The sequence below is a fragment of the Rhea americana genome, unplaced genomic scaffold (assembly GCF_003343005.1).
Source record: "Rhea americana isolate MKP2758 unplaced genomic scaffold, rheAme1 scaffold_10, whole genome shotgun sequence".
In the NCBI taxonomy this organism is placed as follows: domain Eukaryota; kingdom Metazoa; phylum Chordata; class Aves; order Rheiformes; family Rheidae; genus Rhea; species Rhea americana.
The window spans coordinates 921,948-937,353 of record NW_028185039.1 but is presented as its reverse complement, the minus strand read 5'-3'; the positions used below and the strand labels follow the sequence as shown (position 1 = coordinate 937,353).

Below are 15,406 nucleotides of genomic sequence, written 5' to 3'. Positions count from 1 at the left end.
TCCGGCGCGCGGCGGCCATGGCAACGCGCCGCTCCGCACCCGGCCGGGAGGCGCGCGCATGCGCGGAGCGGCCGCTCGGCGCCGGCTCTCCCCACCCGCGGAACGGCAGCGCCACCGAGCGGCCCCGCGCGCGCGCTTCGCGGCCGCGCGAGCTTCGCGACGCGCGCTTTACGGCCGCGGCCGGGTCGCCCCTGGCGACGGCGGCGCGGGGCCGCGGCGGCGCGGCCATGGCGGCGCTGGAGGCCTGGTTCGTCGCCCGGGCCCGCCGGCGCTTAGCCATGACCCGCGAGTGCGGCCTGCTGCTGCCGCGCGTCTGCGCCGCCCTGGCCGACCCCCGGCGGCCTGGCTCCGACGACACCTGCCTGGAGAAGCTGCTCGACTGGTTCGGGGATCTCAGCGAGGCCGGTGAGCGCCCCAGCCCGCCCGGCTGCCGCGGGCCCCGCGGCCGTGGGGCGGGGAGGGCGCCCCCGCCGAGGGCCGGTCCCTGGGTGACGCCGGGGAGGGGCCGGGGGAGCTTTTCCGTGCCTGGGGCCGGTGCGAGGCTTCAGGCCAGCCGGAGTTCGTGTCCCGTGGTGAAATCGGTTAAAGCCCCCGGGAGCCGAAACGAGCCCTCCGGGGCTGTGAGACGGGACAGGGACTCCCCGTTGTCTCTCCCCGTCGCTAGAGCCTACCTTGAAGCTGGTGCAGGACAACCCCTGCCTGACGGAGCTCATCGCCGCTGTGCTGGTGCTGCCGGAGCCGAGTCCGAGCATCCTCTCGTTTACTCTGCGGTTAACGGGGCTACTCGCGGCGTCGGAGGACTGCTTTCAGCACCTGCAGGTGAGTCGGGTACCTGCTGCCGCATGGCTCTTTGCTCCTTCTCTTTCTTTCTTGAAAACAGCGGAAAATACRCATACACTGCTTGTGGAATTTCTAGCACGCATCAAACAGATCAGGAAACAGTAGCATGTTACTGCAGACCGGATCATGCTATTCGTTTTCAGTTCTCATGTAAAGCTGCTGTCTTGTTTTTTCTGTTGTGCAACRACAGCAGTAGTGTGGGGTGCATCTCATTTTCAGTTCAATAACAGTATTTGGGATAACAGCATCTTCTAGCCATAACTGCACAATATTACATCCATGGACAGATCTCTTAGATCTAAACTGCAATAACAGTTGGTGTTTTCCCTCGGTAGTAAATTGACAGGAAATCTCTCATTGATTCTCCATAAAAATGAGGGAACATTTTAAGCTCTGCCTTATACAGTGGCATAGATACACAGTACAAAACTCAAAACCTAAYGGGCTGCCTTCAGGGAAGAGATGAATGTAACAAAGCAATCTAATGGAACTGATACATACTTAAATTTTCCCCAGCATCTTAAAAAACAAACTTTCGRCTGAGTTTGAGATTCTGAATATTTTCCTCCCTACTTATACTTTTAGCAGGAGAAGACTTTGCTGCGTTATTGATATTATTGACTTGAGATGACTAAGCAGTCCCTCTGCTCTTCTCAAGACCCTTTGCTTACTGTTTCCTCTGTGTGTTCTCCTCTGGCCTCAGCAGGAGAAGCTGTTAGTCAGGCTCTTTGGCAAGGATGGGCCTCTGAACAGTGTGATGTGGAAAGATGCATCTGTTCGAAGTGGCTGGGTGGAAGGTGTGCGCAGCATGATGCAGCACCAGCCTGCCCTCCACTTCCTCTGCAGTGGTGGTGAGTACTTTCAGAACTAGTAACTCCTGAAATCCTTTGTGTCCCTTCCATTCCAGTCTGTTGCTAAGATGTTAAAYGAGATGGACAGCACGAAGATCGCGTGCCAATGTGGTTATTTTGCTTTACTTACGAAAAAAAGGRAATCAACTGTGGAAAAAAACCTGAAGTTATTGAAAGAGAGTTTCTTTATCAAACTAGTTGTATATTTCACTTTCTTCAGCACCAAAAATGGTGTTTTTTTCAGGGGAGGAAAAGGCATACCTTATGAAATGTGGGATAAAAAGAGCTTGTTAGAGACCTATTGTATTCTTATTTGTAATTCTTACCAAAACACACATTTTGGTATGATTTTACTTCAGAAAAACAAACTAGGGTTCAGTTTTCTGTAATACTCRTATTTGCAGTCGCCTTGTCCTTATGCAGGTAGGTAAGTTTTCCTGCTGCTAWCACCAGATTCTGTGTATGGAATCTAATCTTTTAGACTGAATTGGTATTAGCCAGGAGCATATGTGCTCCATAGGTTATGTGATAGAAAAGAAATACTGTTGCTGTAGTTTCCTTTTTTTCCTACCAGTCACATCTGCAGATAGTACAAGTTCCTCCCATAAATACACAGTGAGTGTACTGTCAACTCTCCTAATATTACTAACATTACATCAAAGGCCTCTTTTGTTCCTGAGTTACTAATACTACCTGAGCTCTAAAAATAATTCTTCTTTCTTTTGCTTTTTGTTAAGGATGGGCTGACCCTGAGTTGCAGTAGAGACTGCAAAAGAAATATATATATAAAGATAAATATGCATTTAAAACTGTATGGTGCTCTAATTAGAGTGATACATGGTGGGACTGCAGCCGGGCTCTGCCTCACAATAGAAAGGGTTTTACCATCTCCYTCCACGCCCCCTTCAATGACTTGTTTTGTTTTGACACAGGAGGCATAGATGTGATCTTCACTCTGCAAGGAGATCCCAGCCTGTTTGTTGCTTCAGCTGCCAGTCGGCTTCTGGTGCACATGCTCACCTTCTCTCTAGAGTCTGAAATGACTAAACCTCTCAGTGTGAAGGACTGTGACTGGCCAGTGTGTGCCCAAATGATTATAAAGCATATAGAAGATTCCCTTCAATCCAGCTCTGTCTCTCAAATCGAGCAGTCAGTAAAGCTGTTAACTAGTTTGTTTGGCAGTTGTCATGCTCCATGGACTGAAGTTCTTTGGTTAGGTGTAGCAAAGCAAGTAGAATCCTTTTTGACGGAAGAGTCGGTTCAAGCACAGCRCATGCTCGCGGATCTTTTGCTTAACATGGCAAGGTGAAGATCTTTTGGGAACTTGGATCCGGTGATGAGAAATACCTGTTTTCCAGTGTGTATATTTATAGGATACGTTATTGACACTTTATTTCTTCTTAGGTCTCCTGTGTTTTGTGACACTGAAGGCAGCTTTTGGGCTTTAGTAACATCTGCTCTGGAACGTTTAACCCCTCTACAAGCAGGTCCTCTGGCAGTGGGAATTCTGAGGCTCTACGAATGGTAGGAGTTGCTGCTATGAATTTTTTGCAGCTTGCAGGTGTTTCTGCACTGATATGTCTGGTGTCTTTCTGAGAGCTGTCGTTTTCTCTATGTTTTTCACTATGTTCCTTAACGCATAAGACTTGTTGGCAAGACCATGTCCATAGTTAACAAGTTTCAGACACTGATAATTAGAATAATACAGTTTCAAAGACAGGGAAATGAAAGAAGCCAATGTCATGCTTCTAGGTGCACACTTGCATCTTATCTAGAGCCAGCCAGTCTCTCAGGCGGAAATAGCAGACTTCTTTAACTGCATACTGACAAATTTGATTAAGGTAGACACAATTAGACTGCATGTCAAATTCATTATTTTCTCTGTTARGTTTTATTTCACAAAAACAGGGACTAGTGTAGGAACTTAAAGTGCTATCCAAAAGAAATTTGCCATGTGGAGACATCTGCCTACAGTCATAGAATAATTTGAGTTAGAAGGGACCAGTGCAAGTGATCCAATCCAACCTCCTGCTCAGTGCAGGGCTAACTTCAAAGGTAGGTCAGGTTGCTCGAGTCCCTCTCTAGTCAAGGTTCAAATATCCCCAAGAATTGCAATTCCATAAATTCTCTGGGCAACCTAATCACTCTCAGTATGAAAAATACTTTCTTTATATCCAGTTGGAATCTATGCTATTGCAACTTATGTCTATTGTTCCTTGTCTTATCACTGTACACCTTTGACAAATCTGCCTGCATGTTCTCCATAACTCTCTTTTACATGGTTAGAAAAAGCATGAAGAAATCATCAGATGTTAAAATTAATAAGCACATGCAGATAATGACTTACATGTAAAATAACAGCTATGTCTTTAGCTGTTTTGTTGAGAAGAAATGCATCCCTTTAAACCACCTTTGCACACTAGATCCCATTTTTTCTGCTATCTGCATTGCTTGCTGAGGCTGCTTATAAATTCCGTAGCCATTTCTCTTCTGCTGTTATTGTAGCCAAGGATGCTTAGAAGAAGGCTTGAATCCTGGTATTACTTTAATTGCTCTTCTGCCAGTTGCTGGCTTGATTAGAAGCCTAGGTGAAAAATACTGTTCTCTGATCAACATCTGGGAGCACAAGGTTTGAGAAAGAGTTGAAGCATTTTTGTTTTGTTGTTGACTGCTGTTTCCTCCTTTGAAGCCCACAAGATGTGAGGATTCAGGCATTGACTGTTCTGCTTCAGCCGATGGACTGTATTTTAAGAGCAGCCTCCCAGCCTCAGAAATATGCAGGTACAGTGGTGACAGAAAAGTTAAAGACTATTCTGCTTGCTGGGATTTTAAGTATCTGGTGGGGGAGGAAGAGTGGAAGAAGTAAATGACAATACCAGTGTTTTTGGTGAAGTTGGGCATCCTGCTGACTGATGAGAATTGCATTTGAAGGRATAGCATTCAAATCACATCACTTGAAATTCTTGGTGAGCTTACTTTAAAATCACTGTCCTTTGTACTCACTAAATAGCAGCCTGAGCTCTTCTCTCCTTCATTCTTCCAGGTTTGCTGGATGAGTCTGTCACTGATCCTGCCACTGTTGAAAGTCTTCTGTCCTCCAAGTCATCCTGTGCTAGTCTCCTGTGTCAGACTCTCCATCATCTAGAGGAGCTACTGTCTCTGGTAACRTTCAGAGAAAATAAAAGCCCAGGGATGAGACTAGTTTTTGAAAGACAGCATTAAGATTGGTTGCAGACTTGTGCAGTAGGAGTTTACAGAACATGGAGAAGGGTTGAAGGTGGAGGCTTCTGTATGTTAAAGAAATCTAGCACATTAGACTAYAAATAAGAGAAAAGAAGAATACTGAGGCTTTTAAAGAATGAATGCATTTAGTTTCAAATCCACAAGCCTTGTTACTCATACCTTACCTCTCCTGCAAATATTGATCCCGTGAAAAATGAATAGAACTGCTTTCCCAAGGATTGATAGGAACCACCTTCCATTTGTGCAATAGTTCTCTGGGAAAGTTCATAGCTGTCACCCTTGTGGTCCAGTAAGAACGAGTACTAGAAAGTGAAGTTTTTGCCCAAGTCCTGCCCAAGAACTCCTGGTTTATATGCATATTTGAGACATTTGTTGGACACTTGCTTTTTTTCCTTATTAGGTTCATTTGCCAGTGGATTTACCTTATACATCGTTGCTACACTCTTCCATGACAATATTACAATTCTGTAATGGCCTCCTAATTCCAGCTTCTCCTCTGGGAAGCAAGATAAGCCAGATCTTGATTGGTTGCTTGAGAGTACAGAGGTCAGCTCTTGATGTCCTGGCTGTGCTCTCAGAGCAAAAGGGTGAGTTAATGTGCTTTAATTTTAAAAAATTTTGGAAATACTTGACCAGTGTGTAATTGCAGATTTTTTTTGTTCCACCTCTTCACTGAAGTTTCTGAGCAAGAACTACCTTTTACATTTCTGAAATTTGTTCATTTTTCCATTCCTTCTGCTGTGCTGGTTAGCCTTAATTTCTGTTGATAAGCTAGAGCGGGTAGTGCTGCAACTGAAAAAAAAAAAAAAAGTTTTAATTACTGGTTTTGAGAAGTTGGATGTTTTGCCTTTGCTTTCAGGACTGTATTTGCTTTTTTTCCTCCAAAATGCAGTTTTTTAATCCTGTATCTTTCAGTATTTCAACAGTTGAATTTTTCCATTCTCTCACTATTAGACATTTAGCTCTCATTTTTCTATGTTTCAGGCTGTGACGCACCTGTAGAAAGTTTATTTGATGTTCTTTTGTCATACTTGGAGAGTCCAAACACTAATCCTATGGTAAGTGTAGGAGCAAGGACGGAGTCAAGCTTGCTCCAGTGGAATGAAGTTCTGATAAATAGTCTGACTATTGTTGCTTCTTAAAATAGTTTGCATTGTAGTATGTAGGAGGTTTGTTTTGATTCTAGGTGGTTTGCAAGTAATAGCTAAAATGTTAATGAGTAATTGGATGCTTTTAAAAGACAGGAGCCATCACATCTGGGAGTAATGCCAACATACTAAGCTTGACATAGCCTTTAAGTATCCAGTTGTAGGTGGTAGGGTTTTTCGTTATTTTGTCAGAATGGCTCAGAAGACAACTGCAAATCAAAACCTGGAGAAACTAGCAGTTTTTATTACTAACTTGAGAACAGGCATGTTCTAGGAGCTTGCTTGAAATACTATATAGATGCAGATGCATGTGGCTTACTTCTTAATAAGGATGGATATTTGTTATTCCTGGGAATTTCTCTGTAATTGGAGGATAAAACAAATTCTATCTAGTATAAAGGCAAAAAGAATTTGCTTCCTCCTGTGTTAAAGTAAATCTGCCTTATGTTTCAGGTTCTGAAAAAATCATTCCAAGCTACATCCAAATGGCTGGTGTGCTTACCCGAAATGTCCTGCTTCAACAGCCAGTGGCAAACCAAGAAGATTTTGCAAGGTAGCAAAACTAAAAAGTTGGGACAAAGAGCAGCTAGCAGCATATTTGAAATCTGCTGTCACTTACCTTTCCCCCTCAGAACACCTAAAACTCAGCTGTTTGCAATTACATTGAATGTAGGTTTAGTAATCCCTGTAGTGCATTGGAGATCTCTAGGGGAAGCACATAGCAGCAAAAAAAGGGATTGCATCTGATAAAATGATGTAGAGGCTGTACAGTGATTGCTTTGGTAAGGCTTATTAYTTTTCATGTCCATCCAAGCTCGTCACTTGGCTTTTACAGATGTATTTCWGGTGCTGCAGAAGCGTTTGTGCAGTCCATGCTGGGAAGTAAGAGATTCTTCCCTGGAGTTCCTCACCATCCTGATTAAAGGCCTAAGAGGTATGTGTAGAAATATGATGGTTCAAAYTGGAGGAATATTTCTTTTAATGCTATAAAAGTTATTGAGATTTGTGAAGCATCCTCCAACGTATAATTGGAGAGAAAAGAAAAACAAAGTTTTTATTCTCAGATCATAATCAAAATCTTCCAAAAGATTAATAAGCTTATACTACTTTCCTATTAAACTCAGATTTCTATGTCCTCTTCAGTGACAGATTTAGTGAATTGAACTGAGATAGGTTGAGACTGTTCTTCAACRTATGTCTAAACAGGTGACAATTCTTAATGGCAGATAATCTTTTCCCATTTCTGTTTGCTCTGTACTGGAATCTGCTTCCAMTGTGTAGGCTAGGGGCTGGAGTTTGAGGTGCTGTGCTGCAGATCATCTCTGCRTGYTCTGGATTAACTAGTGATTTGCCATTTTTGCTCAGTGCTTAAGCATTGCAGCAAGTAGCACTAAGGCTGTATCAGTTCTTCCACAGTAGTTCTGCAGTGTTGGAAGAGAGAAGGATGTTGTCCACTACTGCTGTCTCCAGGTCAGAAAAGAAGTATCCAGGACACTCAGCTGTGTTAACAGTTCAGCCCGGCAGCAGAACCCCTCACTGGTCCTGCTTCAGTTGCATCTAGTTTGCTTTGCCAGCCTCTTGAGAACAAGAAGAGAAAACTTTTTCTTTTTTCCCCTCCTTTAAGCAAGACTATTMGTTTGATGGGCTGAAATAGTGTCCCTGCTTGCCTGAAGGAAAGGTTTTCTTACCCTTAGAATAACTGTAAATGGATTTTTCAAACTTCACCATTTAGCAGGGCTTGACTGGAGGTCACCAAACTGCTACAAAATGAGGAGCCTGACACAGAGCATCTGTACTCCTGTGAGCAGCTGCCTGGTGTCTGCAGCAACTCAACTCACTGGCAGCTGTCCCTGCAGTCAGTGGGCGTCCTTGCATGACGCAGAGGACTGTTTGCATTGGAAACAGCTTCAAGCTCTGAGAGAATAAAGCCTCACTTCTTTGGATTGCTGTCTTGTTTACAGACCAGGATGAGTTCAGGCAGACTCTCCTCTCTTCGGAGGTGCCGAAGCTTACAGAAGATCTTCTTGAGGACCCAGAGAGTTATGTACGAGCAAGTGCTGTGACTGCTGCAGGACACTTGACCTTCATTACTTACTCTGTTCCAGAGTCACCTGTCATAGGGAATCAATACAATAAAGAGGTATGATAACTTTGTGTAGCCCACAGTAGCAGAATCAACCAGAACTACACATCAGTTTGCTGTTATATTATTCATAACTTTCTTGAAGTCATCTGCAGTCTCACGCAGTCAGGTTTCACAACCATTTAAATAAGGTGCTACAGCAGTGACAAGGGACTAGGTATTTTACCTGTGCTATTCTTGTTTTTTTACATATTTTTTTCTCTCTYTGTGTATTCTCTTTTGTCTTTTTGTATTTAGAACACTCTAACAAAGCTTCAAGAAATCTTGTCTACAGATCCAGAGGGCTTTCCTAGGAGGGCTGTGATCAGCATCTTCACCAAGTGGCTAAGAAAAGGCTACACAAGTCTGCTGCAGGATACAGAGCAGTTTGTCTCTAGAGTGATCCAAATTGCTGAAAGTGACTTAGACTGGGAAGTCAGACTTGGTGGTTTGGAACTGGTTGAAGTTTTCTGTGTCCAGACGCTTTGCCGACTTGGCCGTCCTAAATGCCCATATGCTCCTTTCTCCTCTGCGTTCACTAGCTCTGTTCGTCAGAGTGAGTCGCTGCAGATATTTTGCCGAACAAAACTGTTTGGCTTTTTATTTTGTTCTTTGTGTGACTTTGACAGGCCAGTGGGTCAGAAAGCTTGTGATATACTGCTTGCCTTAAGATCCAGTTTTTATCCAAGTAATGCCCTAAAGGATTGTCAAGAGACTGAAGGTTTGTCTGCAGGACATGGCATTGCTTGGTTACAAAGGACACTAAGGCAGGGTTGTCTGGCCCAGATCTTCCCCCCAGGCAGTGGTCATGAGGTTGACTTCCAAGATCCAGAGAGCATGCTACTGGCTTTGGGAACGATAGACCTAGAAGAGCTGCATGATGATCTAAACAAAAGTAGTGACCATGTGGAGAAAAGCCCTCAGTCACTCTTACAGGACATCATTACTGCTGTGGGGACTGTAGAGGAGAATAAAGCTGACTGCTACTGAAGACATCAGCTTGGAGGGAACAGTGCTTCAAACCATTTCTTTCTGAAGGAGAATTTTTGCTAGTCATGAAGTCTTTCTTGAGAGAGTTTCAGAAGAAGGGCTACTCTGAATAGAGAAAAGGATTGTTTTGTTATTTGTTAAATGGGTCAGACAATCTATGATTTAATACTGATGAAAACTTGCTGATAAATGTACTTTATAGTTAACTGTCTGAGCTGTTTTTCAAAGTAAATATATTAAGAAATACATTTGTTTTGCTTTTAATTTGTACATCCTTTAGGAAAGCAYAAATGTGACTGAAAACAAATTATTGCACACTCTTTTTTAAAGGCAGAGTAGCTAAACCTTTTCAAGACTGTCTTTAAAAGACATTTTTACTCCATCCATCTCATTCTAAAACCAGAGTTCTCAAGTTCTCTGTTGCATTTAGAACAGAAGGTGTCATTTGAGGAATTACAAGTGAACTGGTTTTATTTACCTGTGGAAGAAAATTTATACTACTAGCACAGTACTCTGATCTCAGTGATGAAACTAAAAAGCTGACAAAGTTCTTATATTGTGCTTTTTAAATTGAAGTTAGGAGCAAGTCCCTGTTTGTTGACCTTTGGTAAGTGCTCCTGTCTTTGATTCCTAAAGGACTAGGATAGCGCCTAACTGATAAAAGAGACTTTGACACCTGCAGCTGTTCCATGATAAAATTAATCTCTGCTTAGCTTTGGTAAACAATTAGAAAACAGCAGCTATAATGAGAATGACAACACTGCTTTCTGGAGGAAAGATTTGTCGGCTTTTAAGAAACTCCAAGACTGTAGTTCATGACTTAATCCGGTGACTTCTCTTTTGCTGTTTAAGAAGCTCTCTGTAATGTGAAGAAAACAGTACCTTTAGCAGTAGGTCAAATCATACTGTATTTCTTTTCAGTACTGAGGTGTTACTTAGCATCCTGTATTTTCCCTTAGCCCAATATAGGAGGCAGGAACACAACACTCCTTTTAGTCTAATGGAGGCTCTAGCATTGAATGCAGTTGAGACACTCATAAAATCTTCGGCTTTACATCCTTGCAGCAGTATGCTGGGGTTRGATGTAGTTTAAATGTCTTGCTGCTGAGGCTGGAGGTTTACTCTGTGCCTTTTCATGAAGTCAGCACGTTTATCTATCACTCTGCCCACAGCTTTATACATGACAGAGCCCTTGGGTATTGTAGCAGCAGCTGTTCTTGGKAGAAAGAGGCTTCTGCTGCTGATACACAATTCTACTTGGGCAGCAACTACACATGGCAGGAGACAGGAGATATTTAAAAACAAACAACAAACAAGCRGGCCTTTTCCTGCCCCTGCGTTTTGCTCCGAACCCGAGAAGGTTAATAAAAGGGAACTGCTTTTAAAGAAGTGTGGATTGTTTGTGGATGTTTAGCAATCCTGTCTGATGAAGAAGCTATAATTCCAAAACTAATACTACATCTTGGCAACAGGGCAAATAATACACTCCAGGAAAGCAGATAAGCAGGTTGCTGAGGGGGATTTATTCTTCCCTTTCAACACTAGAATGCTTGACATTTCAAGGTTGCACGCTTTTAGAGATTCCAAGGAATTATTCAAATATCAACAAATTACTTGKTACCCAAAGGAGAATCCACTGCATATTAGAGAGGGCTCTTGACTCAGTCCTAGTCACGTTTAAGGGAACACTTTTCCTATTTTATATAGGTTTGAAACTACAGGTTGTAKTTGCAATCCAAAGTCCTTTTTATAGGCAGGATGTCTTGCACCAGTAAAAGTCCAAGTTGTACAACTAAAGGGCTAAATGGCTCATTATCTTTGGAACAGGAATTAAGGGCACCTTTCTTTGGGAAAAAAAAAAAAAAAAGGTTTCCATCTCTAGCAATTAAGCAACTCATGCTGATTTTGCACTTCTTTCTTCTGATCTCATTATATTCCTTGCTTTATGTTTTCTCTATTTCTCTGGTTACCGAAGCAGGTCTCGTTAGTACTGAGATACTGGGACTGACATCCTGCACCTGATAATTGGGAGAAAGCTGAAGAGTTATGAACATCTGAGCAGTGTGAAGAGTGAAGTGGCAGGGAATAGAGAGAGCAAAGGAGATGATAAGAAAAATCCACTGATTCTTTCTGCAGAAAAATAAGATGGCAGTAGTTTTTGTAAACCAAAAGTTTAGCTACCCAATTTTTGAACAAGCAGAAATGTCTACTAACGTGAATTCCCTTACTGTCTTACCCTCAGACACGTAGATGAGCAAGCTTAAGAGAAATCAGGACTATATTTCAGCAAGAGAGAGACAGACAGACAGCTAATAGTATCTGCATTCACATATCTGTTTTTCAAGACAAYGTAAGAATTGCTTACTGGGCATTCGACTGCAAAAAACCTTATCTTTTCAATTCTCTCCATAATCATCTCTCCTAGACTTGTCACAGCCCTGGGGAAGCACTACTAAGCTTATGGTCTCAGGTCACATTCAGGCACATACTTGCTCTGCAGCAATACCTACTCCAGGAAGTATTCTCTTTTCACCATGTTAAGAAATCATGTGCAAGCCCTACCCCACTTACAACACTAACTCATTTTCAACCTACTTCTTACTTACCAAAGCAATTTTGGCACCTTTGTAAAATCCTTATCCCAACCAGGCAGCTTTCTGCTGGGTAAGAATTTATGCYGTTTGGTAATTCTTGCTAAGTATTTGTGATCGTGATGCAGCTAAAGGAAAAAAGAAGCCTTACTCACAGTCCTGCAAATCAGACTTGTTACTCCAAACACATCCTGACATTTAGATCAACAAGTACTATTGCTAGTCACCACTTCATAATGCCAAAACGCTGGTTCCTCCACAAACCGTGCACACCCAGCACACTGCTGTCACACTGAGGCCTGGTGGCGTAGAGCAGGCAGTGCTCTGCAAGGGATTCAGGTATGGAAAAGGCAGAAAGTTGCAAGCTCCCTTTCTGGGATGGGTTTCTGTGGAAACTGCTGCTTTTACACGCTTAGAATTGTAACTGTACAATTCCTGTAGGAGACAGGCACCACAGAGAGTGAGTTTTTCGATACACACACGACAGCTGATTTAACCAAAGTCTGTGGCTTTTGCTGTGATTTACTTTAGTGGACAGCAGGAAGTAGCACAAGCAGTATCAACACAACATCACAGACTAGAAAAAATCTAGGTCTCCAATGGCTGATACTGTGAAAGAAGAAGATTACAAAGCTCCCTTTCACTCTTTTATCTGAAGTGTGCAATATAAGCTCTGTTGCCTGATCTGCATGCAGGTATGAAATTCCTAGAGCCGCTTCCAACACATTTCAACTAAGCTCTGCATAAAGGATTTATCCTTTTACTGCCCAGCCTTAAACAGAGGCAGTGGAGAACAAGCATCTTTGGCTCAGCCCTGCACTAGTAATGGCTTTATAAAAGCTGCCAAAGGAATGGCTGTTTRTTTTTTGTTTTAATATACTAGACATTTAAAAGTTGAAGACTATTCTCTGCCCAATTATACTAATTGCATAACTTTTAGTCAAAAAAACAGGCCCTAAACATCTAAGGCTGTTGCTTTAGTTTAGATATATGTGATCTGTGATTACAGCTCTGCTCATGCCTGTCTTTTTGAAATTTCTTGTGTCCGTCTCTAGTACAAGCTCTACCTTTCAGGACACATTCATCAAGGCTTTTAAAAGCCACTGTGTGTGGCAGAGGAAACTTGTCAAGCAGCTTCACTGCAGAAGTTCTCAGCAATTTACAATGGAAAAATGTATCAGTAGCAACACCCTTCCAGGCTGCGTCATTTCCCTTTACGAGCAGTGGGTTTTGTCCTCTGCTGAGAAATAGAGCGCCAGTGAATGCATCCAGACCTCAGCCTGCGTCAGACACTTCGCTACAGGCAGCACAGATCTTGCTTATAACCTTGCCAGCCACACGCTGAAATGGAAGTGGAACAACCTGCTTCTTTAAGTGTTTTGTCTGCACAGAACAAGAAGGAAATAAAGCCGATAATGTACAGCTGTAATGAAAGCACTAAGGCCACTCGTTACAGACACGTGCTGCTCATGGTGGATACACTTATCCTCAGATGGAAGCGGAAATAAACAGTCTGGGCTAAGAGTCCCTGCAATACCAGAGGTGCAATTGCACAGCTGTTCTATTTAAAACAACGTTAACCTGAAGAAAACTGTATTTCAGACCATTAGTAATATCAATACCAAACCTCTGCTTAGAGCACAGCAGCTCAAAGGAATATATTTACCATAAATATAACAGGGCTGGGAAAATATCTTTCATATTACACTTCGCCACATGATTGCCTCCAAAATAAACCTATCCATCTAGACCAAGCTGCTGCCCCAGCTCAGGCTGCAGTTACRTGGTTGTTATTCTCCATGCAAAAGCAGGAACATTTAGCTTGAGACAGAGCATGGGACCACTCCTTCTAGGGACGTTCCTTGGTTAGGTCAGCTGAGGGGGGTAAGCTGCTCCTGCAAAGTGYTAGATATTGCACTGTGTAGGACTGCCCTTTTTCAGTCCTATTTTTAGTGCTACGTAGGAATTACCCTTAGGAGACAGATACATTTGCAAATCTTCCCATTCTCCCATTTCATTATCTCCTGGTCCTTGTATTTCCAATCATCTCTGTTAACCTGGCCCAGCTAAGCTAGTTGTGAATAAAACCTTGTTAGGCTGTTAGCAATCGCACGTGCAATTCTTCTAATGCAAACAGGCCCTTATGCAGACTGGGCAGAGGTGCAGGTGAGCGCTGGAGCCTGTTGCTTTCAAATTCAAACACTGTTCGTGAGACCAATCTCGTGATTACAACTCGCATTACACGCCAACAACAAAAAGCGGCAGTTAAAAACATGGCAATGGTTGCTAAGTGACAGCATCCATACGGGCCTGTCACCACCATGAGACGAACAGCTGTGGCTGCACAGCAATCCCATCTTGTCCGTATCACTGGGAAAAAAAGCTGTTCGGCCGGGCATTGGCAGCAAGCAGGATCCAAAGCTACGGTGCTGAAACTCTTTGAGTGAAGACATTTGTGCTGCCACCGAGTAACCTTAGCTGTGGCCCATCAGAGTATTTTATGCCAGTGGCCTCTACACAGGTAGGAAGCGACCAGGAAAAGTCRCCGCCTGGCTGCCAAATGCAGCGAGGAGCCCACAGCCGTGCAGAGCTAGGCACACCCCCGAACGCCGACTGCGGCGCAGCGTGCGGTCTGTACGCGTACGGCCAGGCAATCAAACGGGACCGATCGTCTTCGGCTGCCAATGTAGTATGTCCTGGTGTGGAATATCCCATCAGAGCGCATATGTTCACATTTACTTAATAGCTGAGTATTAAAGCTAATTATGCCCTCTCCTAATGAATTCTTCTTTAGTGCCATCCATAGAAACCTCCATTTCCAGTGCTGGACGTAACAGCCCTGATCTGCTGATGGCTCTAACAGTACACAAGTGCACGTGGTTGCAGTCAAAGCTCATCCCCATGGATAGAAACAGCTGACTCCTGCCTTTGCTCRCTGTCTCCATGCCAGTGTACTAAACAATCCTGCTTTGCATGTTTTCTCAGGTTAAAACGTGAACCATTTCCATCTGTTACCTGTAAAYGCAGCACTCTCTTCCTAGCTGTTCTCCTTATTCCTCATCATTGCTTCTCCGCAACCAAGAAGAAAATGAGCAAGCCTCATACTGGCCTTAAAATGCTAACTCGCTACTGACGGTGAATACTGCCATGCAGACACAGGTCTGACTCTTCAGCAGCACTAAATTAACCACCTCAGAGGTGGAGCACGCTGTCTGCCAGTACGAGCGAGCGGCACTGTCCTCCGCAAACACTGGGGTGCGGTGCTGGCGGCGGAGCACCCTCRCCTTGCCGTTACTGCAGACGGAGCACCACGGGGAGGGTGGGGGGCACCAAAAACCCCCCTCATGTCCTGCCCCAAATTCCTGTCGAGAACTTCTGCCCAGAAGGYCTTAGCCTTGCCTTCATCTGTAGTTTGGGAGCATCTTTTCCAGCCTTTGTTTATTACAATGAGATCAAAGATCCATCTCCATGGAAACGTCTCTGCTCAAAGAGTTTCAGCCCTGTAGCTTTGGATCCTGCTCGCTGGTTTTGGCACCGTTTTCTTGAAACAGAAGCTTTAGGATGAGATGTATCAGCATTTGGGTCTCTACATAACTGGTTTGATTAGTAATAATTGATAAC

The 15,406-nt window shown here is 43.5% G+C and overlaps 1 protein-coding gene across 2 annotated transcripts; it reads left to right on the top strand.

Moving 5' to 3' along the window:
• The first annotated feature begins 212 nt into the window (after positions 1-212).
• On the top strand, positions 213-9,442 carry BRAT1 (BRCA1 associated ATM activator 1). 2 transcript variants are annotated; one of them, XM_085300867.1, is made up of 13 exons: positions 213-405; positions 665-819; positions 1,547-1,691; positions 2,624-2,996; positions 3,096-3,215; positions 4,381-4,472; positions 4,735-4,853; positions 5,335-5,521; positions 5,919-5,992; positions 6,536-6,635; positions 6,918-7,016; positions 8,044-8,222; positions 8,463-9,442. In XM_085300867.1, exons 1-13 carry the CDS (start codon positions 228-230, stop codon positions 9,192-9,194), a joined length of 2,553 nt encoding a protein of 850 aa, XP_085156993.1. In that variant the 5' UTR covers positions 213-227; the 3' UTR covers positions 9,195-9,442. The 2 variants fall into 2 exon arrangements, with proteins under 2 accessions (XP_085156993.1, XP_085156984.1); XM_085300858.1 differs by having other exon boundaries at positions 1,544-1,691.
• Positions 9,443-15,406: the final 5,964 nt, after the last annotated feature.